The sequence below is a fragment of the Sus scrofa genome, chromosome 13 (assembly GCF_054392235.1).
Source record: "Sus scrofa isolate SSC_HxYL_T2T_F1_AM1 chromosome 13, Sscrofa_HxYL_maternal_Yorkshire_Landrace_v2.0, whole genome shotgun sequence".
NCBI lineage: Eukaryota > Metazoa > Chordata > Mammalia > Artiodactyla > Suidae > Sus > Sus scrofa.
Window position 1 is genome coordinate 106,298,955 of NC_139395.1, and position 25,209 is coordinate 106,324,163.

At 37.6% G+C, this 25,209-nt stretch overlaps 2 protein-coding genes across 38 annotated transcripts in view; one reads left to right on the top strand and one right to left on the bottom strand.

Annotated features, from left to right (window-relative positions):
- The window catches only part of MED12L (mediator complex subunit 12L), a 354,400-nt gene that overhangs the window by 267,746 nt on the left and 61,445 nt on the right, over positions 1 to 25,209 (top strand). For 21 of the 35 annotated variants that reach the window (XR_014824163.1, XR_014824164.1, XR_014824168.1 and 18 more), the window contains 13 exons: positions 1,304 to 1,422; positions 2,068 to 2,211; positions 3,321 to 3,484; positions 5,556 to 5,687; positions 10,265 to 10,492; positions 11,377 to 11,518; positions 13,232 to 13,352; positions 13,720 to 13,821; positions 14,571 to 14,684; positions 19,425 to 19,624; positions 23,222 to 23,410; positions 24,266 to 24,340; positions 24,461 to 24,651. Coding sequence is in view for 26 of the 35 variants with exons in the window: in XM_084990033.1 (XP_084846159.1) it covers positions 1,304 to 1,422; positions 2,068 to 2,211; positions 3,321 to 3,484; positions 5,556 to 5,687; positions 10,265 to 10,492; positions 11,377 to 11,518; positions 13,232 to 13,352; positions 13,720 to 13,821; positions 14,571 to 14,684; positions 19,425 to 19,624; positions 23,222 to 23,410; positions 24,266 to 24,340; positions 24,461 to 24,651 (1,921 nt within the window). In the remaining 9 variants the exon portion in view is untranslated. Of the gene's footprint in view, positions 1 to 1,303; positions 1,423 to 2,067; positions 2,212 to 3,320; positions 3,485 to 5,555; positions 5,688 to 10,264; positions 10,493 to 11,376; positions 11,519 to 13,231; positions 13,353 to 13,719; positions 13,822 to 14,570; positions 14,685 to 18,908; positions 19,033 to 19,424; positions 19,625 to 23,221; positions 23,411 to 24,265; positions 24,341 to 24,460; positions 24,652 to 25,209 lie in introns of all 35 variants that reach the window. The other 14 variants (XR_014824166.1, XM_084990035.1, XM_084990041.1 and 11 more) reach the window with 3 other exon arrangements.
- Positions 1 to 25,209, bottom strand: part of P2RY12 (purinergic receptor P2Y12) — a 49,586-nt gene that overhangs the window by 16,758 nt on the left and 7,619 nt on the right. The gene's annotated exons all lie outside the window — the stretch shown is intronic.

The window sequence follows — 25,209 nt, forward strand, 5'->3', positions numbered from 1 at the left end:
ACATGTATACATTACAATTACATTTTTTCCCTCACCCTTTCTTCTGTTGCAACATGAGTATCTAGACATAGTTCTCAATGCTATTCAGCAGGATCTCCTTGTAAATCTATTCTAAGTTGTGTCTGATAAGCCCAAGCTCCCGATCCCTCCCACTCCCTCCCCCTCCCATCAGGCAGCCACAAGTCTCTTCTCCAAGTCCATGATTTTCTTTTCTGAGGAGATGTTCATTTGTGCTGGATATTAGATTCCAGTTACAAGTGATATCATATGGTATTTGTCTTTGTCTTTCTGGCTCATTTCACTCAGTATGAGATTCTCTAGTTCCATCCATGTTGCTGCAAATGGCATTATGTCATTCTTTTTTATGGCTGAGTAGTATTCCATTGTGTATATATACCACTTCTTCCTAATCCAATCATCTGTCAGACATTTGGACATTTGGGTTGTTTCCATGTCCTGGCTATTGTGAATAGTGCTGCAATGAACATGCGGGTGCATGTGTCTCTTTTAAGTAGAGTTTTGTCCGAATAGATGCCCAAGAGTGGGATTGCAGGGTTATATGGAAGTTCTATGTATAGATTTCTAAGGTATCTCCAAACTGTTCTCCATAGTGGCTGTACCAGTTTACATTCCCACCAACAGTGCAGGAGGGTTCCCTTTTCTCCACAGCCCCTCCAGCACTTCACAAGCATCATATTGAGTGAAGGATGCCAGATGTAAAAATAATATATTGTATGATTCTATTTATATAAAGTTCCAAAGTGAGCAGTACTAACCTAGGCCTTCAGAGGTCAGAATCTTGGTTCACTGGGGAGGGAGGCGTGACTACAGGAAACCTGAGAGCTCTTCTGGAGTTTTGGTGTGTGATTTTTTAAATTCGAGTTTCATTACATGAATTAATTTATTTTTTTGAAATTCAGTGAGTGTGTACACATTTCCATGTGTATATGATACTTCAATTAAAAAGTATCCATTAAATTGGAGTTCCCGTAGTGGCATTGTAGAAACAAATCCGACTAGGAACCATGAGGTTGCGGGTTCGATCCCAGGCCTCACTCAGTGGGTTAAGGATCTGGTGTTGCCGTGAGCTGTGGTGTAGGCTGCAGATGCATCTCAGATCTGGTATTGCTGTGGCTCTGGCGTAGGCTGGCAGCATCAGCTCCTATTAGACCCCTAGCCTGGGAAGCTCCACATGCTGCGAATCCAGCCCTAAAAATAAAAAAAAATTAAAAAAAAGTATCCATTAAATAGTCAAGAGCTTCTATTGAATAGAATATAATGTATCTATTGTGTATTTATTTAGTTGGAGATGAAGGACAAAAAGCCCGTAAGAATAAACAGGAAGCATTTCCAACTCTGGAGACAGTGTTCACTAAACTTCAACTCCTTTCATATTTTGATCAACATCAAGTGACATCTCAGGTAGACATTGAAGCTGTTTTATTTTGCATTGGGGGTATTTCCTTAAAAATCTCTTTCATGCAGTATGTTTTCAACCTTGGTGGTTTTATTTTATGGAAGCATAACATACTACTGAGTAGCTCAGTTTTAAGTGTCAGTTGCCTTCCTCAGATGCATTAATTTTTATCATGGAAATATTTTTACCTTATGATAATAATCAACACTATATAAAATAATCTCTAATGCGGTACTTATTACATTTTAGTCCTACATTACTATTGATAACAGAGATAAAATATTATGTGATTGAGAAGAAACCAAGTCTTTTTTTTTTTTTTACAAATTCATTGGTAGTCAAATAAATGTCATCTGGAAATTAATTGGCACTTAGAGTTGTTTTGTCTTAGGTATTTAGGTCTTGATCTTAATGAAAGCTTGGTTTATTTCTTCAAATTATAGTTATTTCAAGGATATTATTTGTACATGGTTTTGTTTTCTGTATCAATATGTTTCAACTTTCTTCTAAGTAGTATCACATATAAATTCACATTTCTTACCTAAAAATTAAAATAACTTAATAAATAGCAGTTATTTGGAATATTGGTCTTACAGCTACTTTCACCTTTTATTTATGTGTTTATTTTTGGTTTATTTCTTTTTGCGTAGATCTCCAACAATGTGCTGGAACAGATCACAAGCTTTGCATCAGGAACATCCTATCATCTCCCCCTGGCTCACCATATTCAGCTCATCTTTGATCTCATGGAACCAGCACTGAATATAAATGGACTAATTGACTTTGCAATACAGGTGTCAAAGTGATCCTATTTCGCTCATTTTTAAAAAAGCAAGCCTATTAGGCATTGTGCAAGTTGTATATAGCTGTGTGTGTGTGTGTGTGTGTGTGTGTGTGTGTGTGTGTATGTATATTTATATGTGTGTGTTGTCTTTTTTGGCTACCCCATGGCATATGGAGTTCCCAGGCCAGGGATCAGATCTGAGCCACAATTGCAACCTATGATGTACCACAGTTGCAATCTATGCCATTGCTGCAGCTGTACCAGATCCTTTAATCCATTGTACCAGGCTGAGGATCGAACCTACATCCCGGTGCTGTAGAGACACCACTGGTCCCGTTACACTACAGTGGAAACTCTGGAATTATACAATTTAAATGAGCCACCAATGCATTTTTGAGTAAATGAGACAGTCTGAGTCAACAGTATTCAACTAGCATTTTAATTGCAGCTATATTCATAGTTTTTAATTAAATGCTTATAATTGGTGCTAAAATATAATAATAGTCACTTTAAAATTTGAAAGTTTTGCAGGTATTCTTTTTTGTCTTCTATATTTTGCTTAAGCAAAGGTGAATGTTTGCTGCTTCTAATAGAGTATATTTTAGGTACGATGAAAAAAAAAATGAAAGTTACTCATTGTTCCACTATTTTTCTTATACATATACTTGAGTTCACTTACTATGTTATTGGTGAATAGAAATAAAACTTGGTTTGTTTTACTTATTCTATTGGAGGTATTAGCTTTGTTAATAAAAAGAAAATAATTAACTTCCATTTTAATAAAAAGTCAGAGGTGGGGATGATCTTCCCTGAAATTATCCAGTCTAGAACTTTGGGCTACTGTAAAGTCTTGGTAACCATTTCGGTATTGGATACTTCCTGATTGCATGGACCATGATATCTAGACAGGAGAAAAACTCTTCAATTTGATAAAGGATTAAAAGTAAAAACCGGTTTGATGCTGAGATTGTAGCTATATATGTATATAGGCCTGGGGCAAGGTAAGGAAGGAGATCAAATAGTTTTAGAATGACAATATATCTGTGGTTTGTCAAAATAAATGTTGTTCCTATTTGTTTTAGCAGCTACATTTTTATTCCATTTTTTTGTCCATCGTAGCTCCTAAATGAACTGAGCGTTGTGGAAGCCGAACTGCTCCTGAAATCCTCCAGCCTGGCAGGAAGTTATACAACAGGACTGTGTGTCTGCATCGTGGCTGTTCTCAGGCGATACCACAGTTGTCTGATCCTGAATCCTGAGCAGACAGCCCAGGTGTTTGAAGGGTTGGTATATCCTAGAGTTTGTAGTTTGTGATGAAATCTTACAGTGGTTTTAAGAGAAAAAATTGCACTGTTTGTTTCATAAAATGTTATAGTTAAAGAATACCTGCCCCAGGAAATTTTTTATTAGAAAGGAGATAAAAGCACGAAAATTATCTCTGCCCACCTGCCCACTTTTCTCCCTAGTTGCTGTCATTTAAGCTACCCAGCATCCTGGCTTATTATGAATGGTGAAGATATGATTGCTTCTTTGTTCATGTAATTTCAGTTTCTATTTGGAAACTCCAATACCAAATAAGCTTTACCTACATAGCATCTTATGGATTTTTTTTTTTTTCAGTATCATTCCTTTTATAAATTAAGGAATTTTTTTTGACAAGAGTTAATCTAGAACAAATGACTTTTTCAATTGTTCATCTTTGTCAGTTTGTGTGAATTGTAGGCTAAGATTTACTCTATTACTGTTAGACAAGTTGGGCTAAGTAATTACCTAATATCACTCCCTTTAGAGGCTAAAGTTATTATACTTCTCTAGTAGAGAAGTTTATTTCTGTGCCTCTTCTCTATTTATACTCACCTTCACCCACAAATATAAATTGTTTGTATTAAATGTAAATATATTTTTTTTGTTTATATAGGTAACAACCAATTGAATCATCTACTTTTCTTAATTGCTGGAAACTTTTGCTGTAATTTACAGCTTTTAACAGTTGCCTGCATCTGCTCATGTCATTTCACAGAGCTTGGGATGCCATATTGCTGGGTTGTTTTGTTTTTTGCATCATTTCTTAGTTCTACCTCTGGTTTTTGTGTGATCCCAGTGTCCTTCTCAGCCTGGACATGTCAGGTTCCCTCCAGCTTCCCTCTGTCTCCTGAACAGTGGAGGGAGCTCTGGGTTGGGTTCTGGAGACCTAAGTTCTTCTTTTGGATCTGTTGTGTACTAGCTCTTTGCCTCGTGGGCAAGTTACATCACCCTTCTGAGCCCCCAAGCCCTCTTTCTAAAATGAGGAAATTGAATCAGATGATTTCTAAATCCCTTTTCAGCTTTAATAATCTGAGTCATCAGTGACACTAGTGCAGCAGTACTGACCGTGTAGCAGAATGCCAGATGGTAGTGAAATTAGACACACAAATAGGTGGATGGACCAAAAGTAAACAGGTGTTTACTTCTGTGTTGTATGAACTCTGGACAAAGAGGCCATTCTCTTGATTCGCAGAAAGGGGCACAGGATTAGAGTAGTAATGGTACTTTGAAACCGCAAGTTTTATAGTGAACTTAACTAAAAGAGGGATTTTAAATTCTTAAGGTAAATGAAATGTTTCTAGTTTGGATAAACAAACAGAATGTAACCTCAAAACCATGAATTCCTCAATTTCATGCTAGAACCAGCTCATGGTCTTGAAAATGAACTTCCTAGACTGACTGATATGAAGAAGTTGCTCCTTAACAAAGTGGTGGTTATAGGCCCTTCACAAATTCCCTGAATTTCTCAATCTTTTTCTTGAAGTGAGGTCCTCTCCTGCAACTTCGCTTTGGGTTCTAGTCACATAAACTTTACTGATGGATTCCTTCATACATATCTTCTATGTGGAGGAATTTCTTTCATATTGTTAATTGTATTTCTGAAGTTTTTTTTTATTTTATTTTTTAAATTTTTAAGTGATTTTTATTGTTTTCCATTATAGTTGGTTTACAGTGTTCTGTCAGTTTCTATTGTACAGCAATGTGACCCAGTCTCTCTCTCTCTCTCTCTCACACACACACACACACACACACACACACATATATATTCTTTTTCTCACATTATCCTCCATCATGTTCCATTATAAGTGACTAGATATAGTTCCCTTTGCCATACAGCAGTGAAGTTTTTTTTTTTTAATTTAGTGTTTCAGTATCATAATAGAAAACTGGTATCTTATTTAATTACTTACTATTGCTATAATGATTCGTGTCAACCGTCCTTTCTCCTTATTCAAGTAATACGTGGACATATTCTCACTCGAAGAGAGTCAGACAACATAGATATTAGCAAAATATGCACCTCATTTCTTCATATGTTTTTCTCCTTAGATTGTGTGGTGTGGTAAAACATGTTGTGAACCCCTCAGAGTGTTCTTCCCCTGAAAGATGTATCTTAGCCTACCTCTATGATCTCTACGTGTCGTGTAGCCACCTCAGAAGTAAATTTGGAGACCTCTTCAGGTGGGTAAAAGAAAGGCAAAAGAATAGGAGTAGAATGGTGCCCATATTTGTTTGTGGACTAACCAATGTTATCATCCTTTGTAATAATGAAATTTAATTCTAATTATTATCTGCCAGAATTCATATTGAATTGTCTTTCACTATAGCTATAACCTCCTCTTCCAAACTACTATGCCTGTTTAGCTCTGATTGCAATTTTAAGATAAACCTGAGGAAAGTATTCTGTATTTTGTGCTTGCTGTTACCTCCCTTGGAATACTGTTTCCCACCCTTTGCATCATTCCTTTCTCTCAGCATTTGCTTCTCTGCCTCTTTGACCATCCTATTTCAGAGAGTGTCCCTGACTCCTTGTTATTCCCTGCCTCTTAGCATATGCAACACCAACAGGTAGACAGATGCTAGAAAATCCATATTTATTTATTTAATGTTATTTGAGGAAATTTAGATGTTTAATTGTAAGTAGGGGGAGGGAGGGAAGGAGATGGTAGTAGCTGGCCAAATAAGTTTGGAATCTAGAAGCTGACAAGGAAAGAATGATCAATTGCTGTTTTCTTTGCTTTCTCATGCCTTGCATCCAGTGTGTTCTAAATGCTTTGAGCTCTGCCTTCCAGGTACATCTGGAATCTGGCCACTCTTCATTGCTTTGCCCCTCCTGCCATGTTCATCTCTTGGTTGGACCATCACCATTACCTTCTCCCAGATTTTCCCACTTGGACCCTTGACTCTCTTGAGCATATTCTCAACATATCTTCTAAAGTTACCCTTTTGAAACAAGAATAACGACGTTTTCTAATGGCTTCTCATGTACTCAGAATAAAATTCATAGTTCTTGCCTAGCCCTCAGGATCTGTTGGTTCCAGTCTTGCCTTTTGTCTCTTTCCCTCTGTTAACTTCATTTTAACTGCAGGGACCTCCTTATTGGTTTCTAGACACTGTAAGCACACTCCCATCTTGGGGCTTTTGCACGCTGTCACCTATCTGGTAATGCTTTCCCCTGTTACTTAACTTGCTCACTCCCACAGTTCATTCAGAGCTTAACTTCCCTGACCAGCTTATTTGAAATAGCATGACCCTCCTCCCACTCGCTGTCATTCTCTGAGCTTGATCATCTCCCCTCCACCCCGAACATTACATGTTTGTTTATGGTCTGGCTCTTTTCTAGAATGTAAGCTTCGCGAGAGCAGGAACTTTTTCTAATTTCTTCACTGCTCTATCCAAGTACCTTCATGAGTGTCTGGCTCATAGAAGAAACTACAAAAAATATGTTGTGTGCATGACATATGCCCCCCCCCGCAAATTCATGATATTTTTAATGCTATTGGTAGAGAGAAAATGTGAAAGTATGTCTTCATGAAATGAATTAGGTTTCACAATGATCCCTTACAGAATGAATATTTGAGTGAGTCTTAGGAAACATCTTTCTGCAGAAATGATGTAATAATAATAATACCCTGTATGCTTCTATTACTTTACAGAGAGCTCTCAGTTTCAGTTTACATTTTTCAGAGTTTTCTCATACATGATTTTGTTCTTGCAACAACCCTGCTTTTAATAGTGAACTTCTCAAGAAAACTACAGTAGCACATGTGACTTCTCATACTCCTCAGGATAGTAAATTATGTTAAATTAGTTAAATTCAAGTAACTTGCAGTGGATGTGTGGACACTTAGGAGACCAACAATGAACCGAGGGGTCACTTAGCATCAGTACATCAGTACTGTGGTGCATCACAGGGAGTGACCTGTCTAGATTTTCCTGGATTAAGGATATAGGAGGGAATTATAGTTCTCTTGGGAAACCTTCTAGTCAAGCATTATTTATATTTTGGGATTAAAAAAAAAAATGGTTAAACCAAAGCTAGATACGCAAAGAGATTCTGTTAGTATACTAATAAACCAGAATTGGTGATTGGATCTGAAACACCATCTATAAAGTTGTGTAAGAATATTATTTGGGAGAGATAGCACTAATCACATCTACTTCTGATTGAGCTGTGGCTCTGTGCCAAGTATTATGCTGGGATATTTCCATCAAGATCTTTAATCCTCTCAACAACCACAGGAAATATAAATGATTTTTTCTATCAATCATTGTTCCTCATCACACATTAATAAATGATGAAGCCTAGATTTGAGCATAAATCAATTTTAGCCTCAAGAGGTGTGTTGCTTTCATTACTCTACCAGGTTTTTCTCATGCATGCAGTTTTATTTTTTTTTAATTTATTTTTATTATTTTTTTTATTTTTGGTTTTCAGAATCATTTTATTATTCCAATTGGCACAAGAGAACTTTTCTTATCCCTTAAATGTTTTTTATTTTCCCACTGTACAGCAAGGGGATCAGGTTATCCTTACATGTATACATTGCAATTACAGTTTTTCCCCCACCCTTTCTTCTGTTGCAACATGAGTATCTAGACATAGTTCTCAATGCTATTCAGCAGGATCTCCTTGTAAATCTATTCTAGGTTGTGTCTGATAAGCCCAAGCTCCCGATCCCTCCCACTCCCTCCTCCTCCCAACAGGCAACCACAAGTCTCTTCTCCAAGTCCATGATTTTCTTTTCTGAGGAGATGCATGCAGTTTTAGAAGGAAAATGTCTGATTTTTTTTTTCTTAACTCCGTATATGTCTGCATCTGAGAGTGCTAAGAATTTGAGAGTGACCTTGATGACAGTTAATATTTTATTAAAACATAGAGCTCACCTGGAAAGACTGTCATAAGTGAAAGAGCCTCTAATGAAGGGTGTGGAGACTTCACCATGAATCACAGAGTTCAAAAAATGAGAGGAGGCAGGAGGGCATAAAGTGGAGAGAAGTCTCTATACTAATAGAAAAGTGAGGCTGCATCTTGCCAAAATTAAGGAAGAAAAGCAGACTCCTTTTGATTTTTAAAGACAGACATGGATAGATTGCTAGAATTTGGTGAAAAGTTGAATAAAAAGCTGCATTATTTGCAGAAGTCTGTTTCCTTAAACACTCAATAGTATCAGAAGGTAGAAGAAACCAGTGTCATATTAGGAAAGGAACCAGCAAAGAGTAAAATTTGTTTTGGTTTCAGTTTTAGTTGAAAAATGAAACACATTAAGAACTACTGCTAAGTGAGAGTATACGAAACATTGAGTAGAAAGCTTAGGGAAGGTTAAGACAGGGAAAGAGGGGATACTTTAAAAGCACTGAAGACTATATAATATCTATCATTTTGAATAGGTCATGACTCCAGATTGCAAACTTGTATCCTTCAGCAACCATTGTCTTTTTAGAAAAGATATCTGTGCAGAAAGAGTATAGGAGATTGTACTTGTTACCCTTTAATGGGTGGCCTTAATCCTCTCTCTCGGCCCAGTGCTTCCCAAGCATATTTGGCAATTAGTTTTACCTGGGACAGTTTTTTAAACCTACAGATTGAGTACATCTACAGTGAGGCCCAGGAATCTTTAATTTTTAACACCCTGGAGGTGATTCTGAAAGAGGAAGTCTGAAGCCACATTTTGGTAAACATTGAACTGAACAGTGTCTGTTTTCTTAAAGCAGTTGTCAGTGGTAACAGTTTAGTATAAAGAGCCTATATGCCTTTCCATTTTTGAAGAAGTGTTCTCTGGCTACTGTTTATGTAGCTACACGTAAGAGTAGGACATGTGTCCCTTTGATCACAAGTAAGTTTGCTACCAAAACTTAATCTAAAAGAAAAAGACTTTTCTGTTGCTGAAAAGAGCCCTTGAATAGAGAAGGTGAAATGTTGCTCATAGATTTGTCATCCACAGCAAGTGGGCAGGAATAGCCAAGTGTACATGGAATCTGAGCTTTTGAGATCCGATCCTCTTTCAGCCTCAGATGCAGACCAGGATTAGATGCTTTCTATTTCCTCTTGTGTACTTCCAGTATACTGTATCTTATTCAGATCGAATGCACTGAAACATGAACTATCTTCATTTGGGAGACCAGGGTCTTCAAATTCTCTACGTATTGCTGAGAAACCCAGTGTGATAAAATTGTAGGAACAACATAATAGTTTCTTTACACTTATTTGTGTATTACCTGTAAGCCCTACTAGGATTTAAGCTCCTTGAGGACAGGGAGTAAGCTCCTCTTTCACGTACCAGAGAAGCCTTGACACATGGACCTCCCCAGATACATCATAACTAGAGGAACATTTTAACAGGATGTATGGTTAGGAATAAACACCCAGTTATTCCTGATGCACAATCTAGTCCTTTTTTATTATGCTTAAGTAATAACAATCTCCAACCACTGTTCAGAGACAGTGGTTGGAAACCTTAGTAAATTATTTTTAAAGCATGTAAGAGGTAGAAAAGATTTAGAAAATAATTAATACCAAAATGTCTTATTCTTGTTTTGTTCTTCCACCCATTCAGTAACTATGTATTGAGCAACTAGAACATTCCAGGCACTGTATCCAGTGCTGATTATTAAGAAGTTGGAATCAAAACCCCATAATATGAACCTTCTCTAGGAATACATTATAATCACCGCCATTTAATCTGTCCTGGAATGGAATAACTTTCTAGTTATTTTAGTTTTGTTTTGTTTTCTAACTCTTCTTCTTGTAACCTCAGTAGTGCCTGTTCAAAAGTAAAGCAAACCATATATAATAATGTGATTCCTGCAAATTCTAACTTGCGATGGGATCCAGACTTCATGATGGATTTTATTGAGAATCCCTCAGCCCGTACCATCAACTACTCAATGCTGGGCAAGATCCTTAGTGACAACGCAGCCAATCGCTACAGCTTTGTCTGCAACACGCTCATGAATGTATGTATGGGCCATCAGGATGCTGGAAGGTGAGCTGGGGTTCATGATTAACTACATACTTGTTGCATTGGTGCCACTTGGAAATTAAGGTCTTTAATAATTTCCTAAGCTTGACATTCATCTTTCATTTATCTGTCTTTAAATCTTATTTTATTCCTGAATTTACCTCTGCTTTATTATGTGATTCTTTTACTCTGGCTTATTGCTCTAGCATGAGATGCTCCAGAGAAAATGTATCAGTTTTCTGATCCACCCACTAAAACATATATAGTAAAAATGTACATATTTTGAAAACATTGGCCTGCCTTTTAATTTTTTAATGCCCTTAAAAACATAAATTTGTAGGTCAGATTTGTTCATAGAGCTGAAAATGTTGACATCAGTATTGTTATTAGTTTTTTTGGGGGGGTTGTTTTTTTGTTTGTTTGTTTTTAGGGCCACACCTGTGGCATCTGAAGGTTCCCAGGCTAGGGGTCTAATTGGAGCTACAGCTTCCGGCCTCCGCCACAGCCACAGCAATGTGGGATCTGAGCCGCATCTCTGATCTACAGCTCATAGCAACACCAGATCCTTAATCCGCTGAGTGAGGCCAGGGATCGAACCCGCAACCTCATGGTTCCTAGTCAGATTTGTTTCTGCCGTGCCACTATGGGAAGTCCAGTATTGTTATTGGGTTTTTTGGTTTGTAGTTAGTGTTATTATTTGTTACTCAACATTAAAGATTAGAAAGCATTTAAAGACATTTCCTTTCCCTTTTGCTCCAGGTTCTACTAGGTTATTTGACAGTTGGGTTTTTATTATATCCTTGAATCCAAGAAAGGAATGCCGTGTTTGATGATATTGAAATTGTGTGTTAAATTTACCACATGTGAGTATTTCTCTTCTGTTACTTTCTCTCTTTTCCTCTTTCTAGGATTAATGACATAGCCAATTTCTCCTCCGAGCTGACAGCCTGCTGCACTGTTCTCAGTTCAGAATGGCTGGGAGTCCTGAAGGCTCTTTGCTGTTCTTCAAATCACGTGTGGGGGTTTAATGACGTACTTTGCACTGTAGATGTAAGTTTTCTTTTTCATTTAAAAATTCAAATGTGCAATCGATTATTTAGCTAGTAATTTTTTTAATTGTTTCAACCCATAACTGAAATATTGTGAATTTTTTCTTCTTTCTCTCTCTGAAAGCAATAAACCAGAGTGTGGTTGCCAAGGATGAAATAAATGAAAAAAGTCAAAATAAATAAAATAGCCCAATCTACAGCAGAGATAACAAGAGTTTCCTTGTTTGTTAGCTGACATTTTTGTATAGCATCTCCTCAGAGTGGGTTCATTTGTGGTTTTCATCAAGTACCTTGGGTTCCTCATGGCATAGGACGACATTTAACAAAAGCAGTTATATTCTGAAGACAACCACTTTGTTCTCTTAGGATAAGAAAAAAAAAAATCTAAGCTTATAAGTCATCAGGATGTCAAGGCTCAGATTCAGAGGGATGCCCAGTCTTTTTCAGTGGTAGTGTCTGGACGCTTATGAAAAGTTATCCATTATTTATCACAGATCTCCTCATATCACATCCAGGATGTGTGAATTTCTTAAGATTCCCTCTTGATTCTTTATTTCTGCCTGTCAGTTCCATCACTTCTTGGAATAATTTGTGTTGTATATTATTGTATCTCACATATAGGAGAACTTTATACATTTTAAAAACTGGCTCCTGGTTGAAGCTTTGCTTCCTAGTTCTGGTATCTCAAGACCAGGGGGGCCAATCCTACTCCATTCTGTGGGCATCTAAGATTTTATACATATCAAACTCCTATCTGTGGCCTGATCTTCCAGGCAGAAAAGACCCAACATTTTATCTTTAGCATAGTTCCTTATCATCTCAGTTGTTTTTGGTTTCACTTTACCTTCACTTTATTCCCCCATCTGTAAAGTTGGAATTAATAATCGTATGAATGTCCTGATGGTGTGCTCTTAAATGAAGTGATCTCTATAATTTGCTAACTATAGTTACTGGACAACTTAATATGGAGTCTGCTGTCATAGCTATTTTTCTTTATTTATTTTTTTTTGTCTTTTTGCTATTTCTTGGGCCGCTCCCGCGGCATATGGAGGTTCCCAGGCTATTTTTCTTAAAATTTCTCTGCCACAGTCTTTCAAGATCTCTAAAGGGTATAGGTTTCAGGCTAAAGAAAATAATTTTTCTCCCATTCTCTTCTCTTTCTTTCATTCTCTCTCTCTCTCACTCACTCATCTTCAGTCTTTCTTCTTTAAATTTGGAAGTTTGGTAAGAGTTTTCAAAGTTATTTTTAAAGATAATTTAATTATATTACACAATTGTTATTAGTGGTTCCTGAAAGGAGCTCCAGACATTATCAAGTCTTATTTTTCAATTGGGGAATTTCCTTGTTTTCCCTTGCTTCCTAAAGGTCTTACCCTGCAGTGATAGATTTACTGCATTCTGCTAAAAAGGTGAATTTATGGTATATCTTTTAGGGATTTCTTGATTTTTGTTGCTCTATTGCTTTATTTTTCAGTTATGTGCACTCAAGGTAAAACTTAATATCTTCTTAAAGCATTGGGATGTGGGTAAACCTCATCCTTTGTCTTATAAAGGAGAAGGAGGCCTGGAGGATGATAATAATAAGTTATTTCGCTCTCAATTCATTTTGGGATTTGAGATCTTATTGGTATTGCCTACATTCTCTTAGATATTAATCTTAGATACTACTTAAAAGGGTGTTAGATATTAAAACGTGTCAATGTTTTTCTTGAAGGTGAGTGACCTTTCATTCCATGATTCATTAGCTACTTTCATTGCTATTCTGATAGCACGACAGTGTTTCTCCCTGGAGGACGTCGTGCAGCACGTCGCACTTCCCTCTCTCCTAGCTGCAGGTAAGGCTGCATCCAGGAACCGTGATGTTTATTTGTTGTCTCGGTTTCTAACTATTAAAAGGCAGTGAAATTAGTATTTAAGGGAATTTGCACTAGACAGTGATATGGCATCCGGGTAGAGATGGTAGAATTATGATTCCTAGAAGTCATATGGATCTCTACAGAAAAGGTTGGAAATGACTATGTTAGTGCCTGTTTTTAAGGAAGCACTCAGGTTTCTCAGGAAAGCATAACCAGTGGATTACTTTTTTGCCATTAGGGGCATTTATTTAAATTAGTCCAGAAGATGTAGCATCATAGAAGTGCAGAAGACATGGCCAGCCTCAAATATGTTAGAAAACTTGCTTTTAAAATCCCTCTTTCCTAGCTTGTGGAGATGCCGATGCGGAGCCTGGGGCAAGAATGACATGCCGACTCCTGCTTCATCTCTTCCGAGCTCCCCAGGCCTGCCTATTACCTCAAGCAACTGGTGAGCTGACAGCTGAAAGATTTCTCATGACGTTTTCATTTGGAGCTATGTGTTTTAAATTGACCAAGTAGGCTGTCCATTCTGTAACTTCCTCCCTGATACCAGTGGGCTTGCTTCAGGTGATGAAGGAATGGGGTACAGCTGTTGAGAGCGTTGTCATCACCTTCATTTACACAATATCAGGATGTATTGAGAAACTCACATCAGGAGTTAATAAACAATAAAAATACCTCTGCTCTCCAGCCAAGCCATACTGGTGGGCAGTATGATCCTCCAGTATACTGTGTTTGTTGGTTATGAACCACACCAGAGCAGCTTAGGGCAGTGATGACTCATTTATTCTTCTACTAGGGTAAAAGGAGTAAGCTAAGAGTTCCACGGGTGTTAGTGCAGTCTGTGTCTAAAGATCATTTCCATGTATGTGTGTGAGGGAGAGAGAGAGAGAGAGAGTGTGTGTTGGGTGGGAAGAGGGAGCAGGAGAGAGGGAGAGGCAATCAGTGGAAGTGGATAAAAGTCCTTATTTTTTGATACATCTCTCTAAAGAGCACAACCATTGTCTTAATAATTAAAGAGAAAAGAAGGAATACTGGCAGAGTTTCTTAGTGAATCCATGAAGCATCAATTAAAGCTAGCTAATAACAATTAAGTGCCCAGTGTCTAACAGTGAAAGGCCCTATGACTGTAAATGGTTACAAAAGATTGTTAATGATGGTGATGAGGCTATGAAAGGTTTGTTGTTTATCTCATAGGCAAACCTTTCCCCGGAATAAGATCATCCTGCGATAGACACCTCTTGGCCGCTGCTCACAACAGCATTGAAGTGGGAGCCGTGTTTGCTGTCTTAAAAGCAATTATGATGCTTGGTAAGGCTATCCTGGCACTCAGCCTTGGTGAATCACCAGGAACTGAGGCAAAATAACTTGTATTCAGATTTAACTCTAATTAATATTCTTAGAAACATGTTTTGTTTGTTCTCCTGGAAAATGTTAGTTGGCTTTTTCCAAATTGATATTCAGATGGACTCTGAGAAGTCTGCCCCTTACTTACAATTCTGGGGGAATTTGAATATAATCCTTTTTTTGATGGCATTTTAACTGCAGATATATCCTTCTAAAGTCATATAGATCCTTAAACCTCCAGGGTTGTCTTGATGTCATTTGATGGCAAAAGTCTCACTTTGTGATGGACACAGTTGACTTGGTAATCTGTCTAAAGGTTTAAATTTTATATACTATTCCAGGACTAGAACACCAGAAAATTTGGGTTTTAGTCTCAGTTTTTCTGCTTTCATTGTGACCCTGAACCTGTTTATATTCATCTGCCTTAGTTTTTTTCATGAATCACGTAATAATTGCAACAATACAGATGTTGTTGATAAGTCCTTATTAGATATCACAATTTAAATTGTAATGTCCAAGATATCCATATGTCTTTATTGATATGTATTCTCTAGGAGGAGTAGCCCTCTCATTTCTGCTCATTTACAGTGCAATACCTTCAGACATTTTTACTCTATAAATCATTAGGTCTTGAAAGATTAGAAAGTCTTAAATTCACTCTGCCGATTTTCAACTTTGGGTACCCTCCTCTTTTGGTCTTTACTTAACAAAAGTTATCTTGCTCCAAAGAAGCTCCCTTTGACTCCAACTTAAATTACTTAGTGGATAGGAATTGTTTTAGATGAGTCTTAAACATGTTTGAGAATATATCCTGATCCTTCGTATTCCTGCTTGAGAAGTATGTGTTAGTGATAATGAGGATGGGTAAGAGGACTCCCCCCAAAACCCTTGTGAAATGCCCATGGATTGTGTAGTAGAAAGGGAAAGATAGAACCACTTGGAGGGCCACACCCTGCCCTCTGAGCATGGGAGCTTCTGTTATTATACAGCCATCATTAAAGGCTCATTTCAGTAAGATATCTTGACTGATTATGTCTGAAAGGAAAGCTGGCTGGTCACTTCTATTTAGTGTCAGGGACTCACTTTTTTACTGGTCTCTCTGGTGCCCATCAGAGCAACTAAATAGTGGGTTTTCATTAAGCTCATGTAGGTCATGTAAATGTGTAAGTGATAGACTTTTTTTTTTTATGTTTGGTAATTTTGAGAAATCATTTCAAATAGAGCATTGCTCAACTAAAAAAAATTCATAGTGGAATTTACAAAATATTTAGAACCAAACAATAATATAAATATTACATATCAAACACTTGAGGGACAGGCAAATGTGGCATTTAGAGTGAATGGATTAAGAAGATGTGGTACATATACACGGTAGAATACTACTTCAGCCATAAAAGAGAACAAAATAATGCCATTTGCAGCAATGTGGATGTAACTAGAGATTCTCATACTAAGTGAAGCAAGTCGGAGAAAGACAAATACCATATGATATCACTTATATCTGGAATATAATATATGGCACAAATGAACCTATCTACAGAAAAGAAACCAACTCATGGACATGGAGAGCAGACTTGTGGTTGCCAAGGTGGAGGGAGTGGAATGGACTGGAAGTTTGGGGTTAATAGATGCAAACTATTGCATTTGGGGTGGATAAGCAATGGGATCCTGCTGTATAGCACAGGGAACTATATCCAATCACTTGTGATGGAACATGATGGAGGATAGTGTGAGAAAAAGAATGTATATAAATCTATAACTGGGTGACTTTTCTGTATAGCAGAAATTGACAGAACAATATAAATCAACTACAATAAAAATTTTTTAAATAAATAAAAGAGCCAAGGATGGCATCTCTGAGGAGGATACTTTTGGGAAGAATCCTAGAAGAATGGAGAAAGAACATTCCAGGTAGAGGGGAGAGTAAATGCAAAGACCTTGAGGAAGAAAAACACTTGGAAGATTTAAGAAACAGATCTTGAGGTGGCCAGAGCTAAGATGGAACCACGGGGAAACATGGTAGAATATGTGAAGAAGGGTATCATTGGAGGCAAGGAGGTCAAAGAGGACTCAAAGCATTGGCTGGTTGATTTAGGTTAATGATCCCATACTTTGGTTGAGGATTTATTAATTAACTTTGAATCTAATCTTTCTTATCCTATTAATATAAAGCTCAAATGTTCACTCTGAATGCCACGTCCAACTATCCCTCAAGTGATAAACATTTTAATAGTAGAAACTAGTATGTGTATTTAGTTAATATCTAGATAATATCTAAAATATTATCCCCTTGATTCATAGGTCCAGGTCCAATCCCAAGTAAAATTTGCCAACCTCTTTAAATATCTAGATAACTATATTTTGATACCCATGCATAATCACCAGTCTGTTTTTCTTTGATTGCCTTTCCTTGACCCTTTTGATTGGCCTCAGTTCTTGGTAGGTTCTACAGCCTTCTCAGCAATGGAGGGTTTTTCAGTCTGAGAAGTCAGAATCAGGCTAGTTGAATGTCAGTAGAGCCTTGGACCAGGCAGTCCCTGAACACTGTATTTGTTCTGTTTTCTCTATGACTGGCACAGCCTTTCAGACCTTCTCTTCATCCCAACTGCTAAACTGAATGATAATCTCCTAGACAGGGACTGGCAGAGGCATATGTTTGCTTTTGCAGTTTTATTGACCTCGCCACATCATCATCAGTGTTCTCTCAGGTCCTGTCCATAGGATCTATTTGAATGAGGGAATAGGGCTCTTTTATAAAATTTGGTTTCTAATTCCTTTAGTTGTTTACCCTAAGATATAGAAATCATTGTTCATATCACCAAAGGTTGGAAAAAACATGCAGAGTTTGGTCTTTGTTTCAGGTCCTGAAGAGCTCTGTTGAATTAAACCAACTCTGTAGGTGAAGTGAACTCGGTGCTTTTTGTATGAGTATTTGAAAAATGTATGCTAATGTGTGATGAGATATTGATGAGTTTAAATGTATTGTTTATTTCTCCTCTCCTCTTATAATTTCATAAGTAAATATTCACTAAGCAATTCTGATTTCTTGAAATTTTGTCAGCAGAGTCAAACTTTTTCTTGGTTGACCTGTGGGGGTTTTTTTGGAAAAGTTTCCTCTTTTATTTATTTATTTATTTATTTTTGTCTTTTTTTTGCCTTTTCTAGGGCTGCTCCCGTGGCATATGGAGGTTCCCAGGCTAGGGGTCTAAATCGGAGCTGTAGCCGCCGGCCTACACCACAGCCACAGCAGTGTGGGATCTGAGCCTCATCTGTGACCTACACCACAGCTCACGGCAACGCCGGATCCCTAACCCACTGAGCAAGGCCAGGGATGGAACCTGCAACCTCATGGTTCCTAGTCGGATTCTTTAACCACTGAGCCACGATGGGAACTCCAGACCTGTGGGTTTTTAAAAGGCTTTTTTTTTGCACTGACCTGGGCTTGATTTCACTTACAGTAAAGTAGTGGGGGCCTCATCTAAACTCATTTGTCAGTTCCAGGAAATTTTCTTGGTCAGTGCTTATGATCCTGCGGGTAAACAGGCAAGTGTGTAGAGGCTCTATTGTCACCTGGCAATCTTTATTACCAATGTATATTAATTTCTCACTTTTATTTTATTTTATTATTTTATGTTATTTTATTTTATTATTTTATTTTTTTATTTTTTGTCTTTTTAGGGCCATACCCACAACATATGGAAATTCCCATGCTAGGGGTCTAATTGGAGCTGTTGCTGCCGGCCTATGCCAGAGCCACAGCAATGCGGGATCTGAGCCACGTCTGCAACCTACACCATAGCTCACAGCAACGCCAGATCCTTAGCCCACTGAGCAAGGCCAGGGATTGAACCCAAAACCTCGTGGTTCCTAATCGGATTCGTTTCCGCTGCGCCACAATGGGAACTCCAGTTTCTCACTTTTAAAATATGATAGTTTTTGTCTTTTCATGGCTAGAGAGTTCTTATTTCCAGATATTCTACTGTTCTTCTCAGTTCCCTCAACCCCCAGAACTTTGTTATGAGACAAACACTTTCCTTAGCTTCATTTTACTAAGTGTATTAGAGATTGATCAGGTGAGGTTTTCTAATTTGGATGTTTACAGAGAGGAAGGTGAAAGACGTGGGTTATTCAATGAATGCCCTATGTTTCAGGGCTCCCTTAGTATGCATTGCCCTTTTCCATTCCCAGGGAAATAAATCTCTCTTGTCAAGAAGTTGATAGTAAGGTGGGCTAAGGCAAAACTTTTCTCTTGACCTATGGATAGAAAATAAGTCATTGTAAGAGAAGAAATGGAAAAGGGACATCTAGAAGGGTGAGTAACCCATTTTTTTTTCCTTGTCTATAAGTCAAATGAATTTGAAAACATTCATGTTGAACTATTGGTAAATCAATGTTGTGTGATTATAAGTGTGATTCACAATGGCCTTTCCAAGTTTGGTGAAAACATATTTAATTCTGTAAACAAAATCAGTCTTCAATATATTTAAAAAATTTTTTTAAGTTGTTCCATCATGTCTGATGCAACCTCTCTGGGTTCTAGCATTTATGCTCTTGATCCATTGTCTCTATTGCTGAACAACTGACTATGCGATGATGATCCCATTCCCATACTTGCAGTCCCTAAATGCTTGCCTTGTTTCTTTCCCAAATATTTGGCAACATTTTGAACTCCTGTGATTTTGCTTTTGTGATTCTGTTATTTAGGAGATGCCAAAATTGGCAATAGCAATGTCAACTCTTTAAAGAACGATGACTTCACCATGAGGGGTTTACGGCGTGATGGGAATGCCGATGATATCTGGACTGCCTCCCAAAATCCAAAATCCTGTGGGAAAAGCATTTCCATAGAAACTGCCAATTTAAGAGAATATGCTAGATATGTGCTGAGAACTATCTGCCAACAGGTATTCTTTGGATTTAATTTGCCTTTCGCTTCAAGTACGTAACTATTCCTTTGGAGAGAAATGCCCAGTATTGTGGGAAACTTGTCTGTAGGTGATTTTCTTTTTCCTGCTAACTTTATCTTGAAATAGCTTCAAATTGGCTGAAACATTGTGATAATGACAAAGAACTCTAGTGTACTCTTTTTATAGATTCCCTAACTTCTTACATATTTACTTTATAATTCTATTTGTATACAGCAATTGTGGATACATCTACTTTTTAAAAAATTTTTTCTGAACCTTTTGAGAGTAGATGGCATATATTCTTCTTTTTATTTATTTAGTTAGTTTTTATTTTTTGCTTCCCCCCCCCTTTTTTTTTTGCTTTTTTAGGGCCACTCTTGTGGCATATGGAGGTTCCCAGGCTAGGGGTTGATTCAGAGCTGCAGCTGTTGGCCTATGGCACAGGCACAAGAACATGAGATCAGAGCCACGTCTGCAACCTATACCACAGCTCATGGCAGTGCTGAACCCTTAACCCACTGAGCAAAGCCAAGGATCAGACCCAGACTAGTCCTCATGGATACTAGTCAGGTTCATTACCCCTAAGCTACAACAGGAACTCCCTACTTATTTTTTTTTCTTTAATTTTTTTTTAATACTTCAGCATTTATTTGCTAACATAAGCAAAATACAGTTAACAAAAACCAGGAAATTTAGCATTGGGATGGTAATTTTTTTGTCACCTATAGGCCATGTTCCAGTTTTGTCACTTGTCCCAGAGAGGTTGGCTTTGTCTGAAGTTTCCTGTAGGTTAGCTTCCGATTCTGCATTCCTGGCCAGCATACTACAGAAGTATGTTATGTTCTTCTCAGATATTCACATCTGAAGGCACATGCTGTCCGTTTGCACTTCACTGTTGATGTTAACTTTGATCAAGCTGTCTCCACTTCCATTATATGGTTTTTTGATTCCTCTATTGTATAGTTATTATTTTTCCCCTTGCAGTTAATAAACAATTTTGAAGAGGCACTCTGAGACAAAGCAAGCTTTCTACTTCTCATCAAATTTCCCCACCTCCCATATAGCATCCATTATGATGCTTGTTCAGACCTGTCTTTACTGCGATGGTTGCGTGATGGCTTTTCCCAACTCCTCCACTCCTTCCACGTTTATCAATTTGCATTCCACTCTAAGGAAGAGCCTACCCTTTCCCTCTCTCCCTTCCTTTTTTTTCCTTCATCCCTTCTTGCCTTCCATTCATTCATTTTCCACATAGGTTGCAATATATTGCCCTTAGTTATTTTCAAGTTCAGATTGTTCCAGATTTGTCTGGTATCAGTCTTTTCATGCTGATTCTTGTGTTATTTTGACACATCCCACTCTTATTTTATTTTTTTTGTCTTTTTAGGGCCATACCTGTGGCATATGGAGGTTCCCAGGCTAGGGGTCCAATTGGAGTTGTAGCCACTGACCTACGCCACAGCCACAGCCACAGCCATGCCAGATCCAAGCCGTGTCTGTGACCTACACCACAGCTCATGGCAATGCCAGATCCTCAACCCACTGAGCGAGGCCAGAGATTGAACCCACAACCTCATGGTTCCTGGTCAGATTCACTTCTGCTGCACCACGACGGGAACTCCCCCATTTTTATGTATTTATTTTTAAAATATCAAGTTATTTTTTTTACTTTCTGGCCTATCTTGTACTTTCCCTGCCCTGCTCCTGGAATTACTTATTCCCTCATAGAACCCTGGTTCCATTTAGTAGCAGATGGTATTTAGAAACCAAGATCTGAGCACTATGTAGGCTTTCTGCTATGGACATTTCTAGGCCTTTTCAGTAGACAAAGCTGGGGGAATCATCCAGTTATCCAGTTATAAATAACCAGTTGTGAATATCCACATATATAACTGTATGTGTGTATAATCCTGAGTTTATATTGATACCCTCCAATTCCAATCAAACCACACAAATTTTTGTTTGCACTCCCCCCATTCCATTTGATACCACCTTCTTCCATCACAAGAACCCTGGCTACCCATAATAGCCACCATTTACTCATTTATTGAAATCTGCAATACACCTGAAATAGTTTCAGAATTACTACCCCTGTACCACTATGAAAAACAATCTCACTAAAAGGACTTGTAGCTGTTTTTTTTTCCCCCCAAGGGTTTGCAGTATTATGTTCAAAAGTTATTTGACCTTTCTTCTTCAATGTGGATATGTTATTCATTTGAAATGGAATTGATTTCACTTATTTCTGTTTGTGTTCAATTAAAATTTTTTTTTCTACCATAGCTCTGTCCTTAGAGTCACATATTCCTAAATTTTTTTTTTCTACCATAGCTCTGTCCTTAGAATCACCTAGCAAAAGGGTGAATTCAGAGATGTATACCTCCCTCCCTACTCTGTTCTGCTCTGTGTTCCTCCCTGCCCTAGGTGACCAATTTCATTATTTTCTTATCTTTCTATTTTGTATTAAATTCTCCCTCTTATCAAAAAGGCATATCGCATGTATTCTTTTTCACTTTGCTATAGACACAGTGTTAACAAGGTCATGTTTTCTTTGGGGTATATGGTAACCATGGGAAGTTAACTACTAGGAAACAGTTGTTGAGAATGTACTGTTTGTGTTGCTTTTTAACTGGGTGCCCATTGGGGTCATCTAGGGAGTTTAAAATAATTTTGATGCCTAAAAGATTACTGGTGTCTTACTGCTTTGCATTACCTGAGATTGATTTAATTGCTCTGATATGGAGCCAGGGCTTTGGAACTTTAACAAACTCTCCCGGTGATTTTAATGGACAGCCAGCATTGAGCCTCTCTCTGGTGTAGTGGTTAGGAAAGAGGTTTCATCTGAAACAGATCTGGGTTCAAACTTGACTCTAGTATGGTTCATGATTTTTTACGTCTAAACGAATTTACCCTTGAAAAAATCATGACGAAAAGCTGATAGAAATTTAAATTGGTAGAAATTCACTTAGCCAGATACATCATTAGACTTAAATTTTTACTATTCTCCTTGATCCAGCAATTGCATGTCTATGAAATTATCCTAAGAAAATAATCTCATAGAGAATAGATGTGTGCAAATATTTATTCATAATGATACCAAAAAGAAGACAATTTTCTAAATGTTATATTATGTTCTGTTTAGTGAATATAATGCATTCCATAAAAAGAATGAAGACATTATAACAGAGAATCATTACTGTCTATAGAAGTTAAAAAAATGATTACAAAACAGTACTTGGAGCAAGGCCCCATTCTCCAACTGAAAATATATATTATTTTCTTTAGCTTTTTTTTCTTTCCTTTTTTCTTCATATTTATTTTTTTGGCATTCTTTTAAGAAGCCAAAATGCTAGAAAATTTGTGTGTAAAAAAATTTGTGTGTAAGCTTTTTCTCTCCTACGTTTTTCATCTATTATTTTTTTAATAGGAAGAGTCCACCCCACTTTCCATTGTACACTGTGAGTTCAGTTTATACTATGCAGGCATATAGAAAATGTCAGTCTGTCCTACCATTGTACACTGTGAGTTCAGTTTATACTATGTAGGCATATAGAAAATGTCGGTCTGTCCATCTAACTGCTCTATTATTTTCAGGAATGGGTAGGAGAACATTGCTTGAAAGAGCCTGAAAGATTATGCACAGACAAGGAACTTATCTTGGACCCTGTGCTTTCAAATATGCAAGCACAGAAATTATTGCAGCTTATCTGTTATCCTCATGGCATTAAAGAATGTACTGAGGGGGACAACCTACAGAGACAGCATATTAAACGCATTCTTCAGGTAAGCGACAATAGTCTAAAGATTGCTTTTGTCATTTGTCACCTTTTTTGTGATTACAACAGGAGTTATTGCCTCCCTCGTTTTTGGTCGTTGCTAGCTAATTCTTTTTTTTTTTTTTTTTTATTTTGCGTTTTTAGGGCCACACATGCAGCATATGGAATTCCCAGGCTGGGGATCAGCTGCCTGCCTACAGCTGCCTGCCTATGCCACAGTCACAGCCATGCAGGATCCAAGCCGCATTTTTGACCTGCACCATAGCTCGTGACAATGCTGGGTCCTTGACCCACTGAGCAAGGCCAGGGATCGAACCTGAATCCTCCTGGATACTAGTTGGGTTTGTTACTACTGAGCCACAACAGGAACTGTACTAGCTAAATCTTAACCTCAATTCTAATTCTTATTCCCCCAATTTTCTTTTTTGCATAATTGTCATACTTCATTGCTGGGTTTATATAAGATGCTGCACATTGTATAAATCATCATATAAATGTTGATATGTTAAGCCAGTACTGTATTTACATGTGAAATATGCTTTGTAGAGGGACTGTCTTAAGTATATTATTCTCAAAATATCAAAATCATTTTGTAATGGAGTTGGATAGATTTGGGAGAAGAAATTCTTGTCTGTTTACTTCCAGTGCATAGCTGAATAAGGCACATTATTTTAATGTTGCTATTCATTTCTTTGTGTGTATAATGAACATATGTTATAGACTTGGGAGTCTTTTGATTCATATAAATCCCTTTATTGTGTGTGATTATTCTTCTGTTTTTTGAGAAAGCAAATACTGCAAGCTGTTATGATATTTTAAGACATGTTCAATATTCTTAAGGTGTTAACTCCATTTTCTCCAGAATCTTGAGCAGTGGACACTGAGGCAGTCCTGGCTGGAACTTCAGTTGATGATCAAACAGTGCTTGAAGGACCCTGTGAGTATTTACTGAAAGCCCAAAGGTGTATACAATTTCATGAAAAGCAGTGTCACGTCAGTGTTTGAAGACAAGGTAAAACACACATGTGCTGGTTTTCTCCTGTCTAACTGACTCTAGGGCTCTGGTTCAGTGGCTGAAATGAACAACCTGCTAGACAATATTGCCAAGGCAACGATAGAGGTATTCCAGCAGTCGGCCGACCTGAACAATAACTCCTCTAATTCGGGCATGGGCCTCTTCAACCCAAACGGGATCGGAAGTGCTGATGCAAGCAGCACAAGACAGAATGGAATAAAGACATTTCTAAGGTACTGTTCCTATAGTTTTATGAGGCTGTTATGAATTTTTCACATGTACCTGTATATTCTATTTGCATAGTGCAGTTATTTTTTTCATAAAGCTGCAGGAATGCGAAGAGAATAATTACTTATATGTGTCGATTATCATATTTAATAATATGTTAAAGGGTCATACTGCTGGGGTGAGTGATATTTAATCAGGCCCAGACTCCTTGGCACCACAGATGGAATTCAGGACGGATGGGTTTCTTTATTGTCCCCCGAGGCTATTCTATTCCATAGTTTTCATTATATAGAAAACACTCTTTCAGCCATCTTAATTAATTGGGAGTTTTGACCAAATGATAATCACAACAAGCAGATTGACTTGTATCTCATTATTTAGGTATAAAGTATATCTAGTGAGTTTTGAAACTTTTAAAAATTGGTTTTTTATATGCTTAAACCTTATCAGGACATTTCATATTTTAACCATGGCAGAAAAGTGTATTGCTCGCTTATTGGGCAAAAGGGCCTGTTACTGCTCAGAGAGCCAGAATCATAGAGAAACACTTTTTTGGGGGGCGA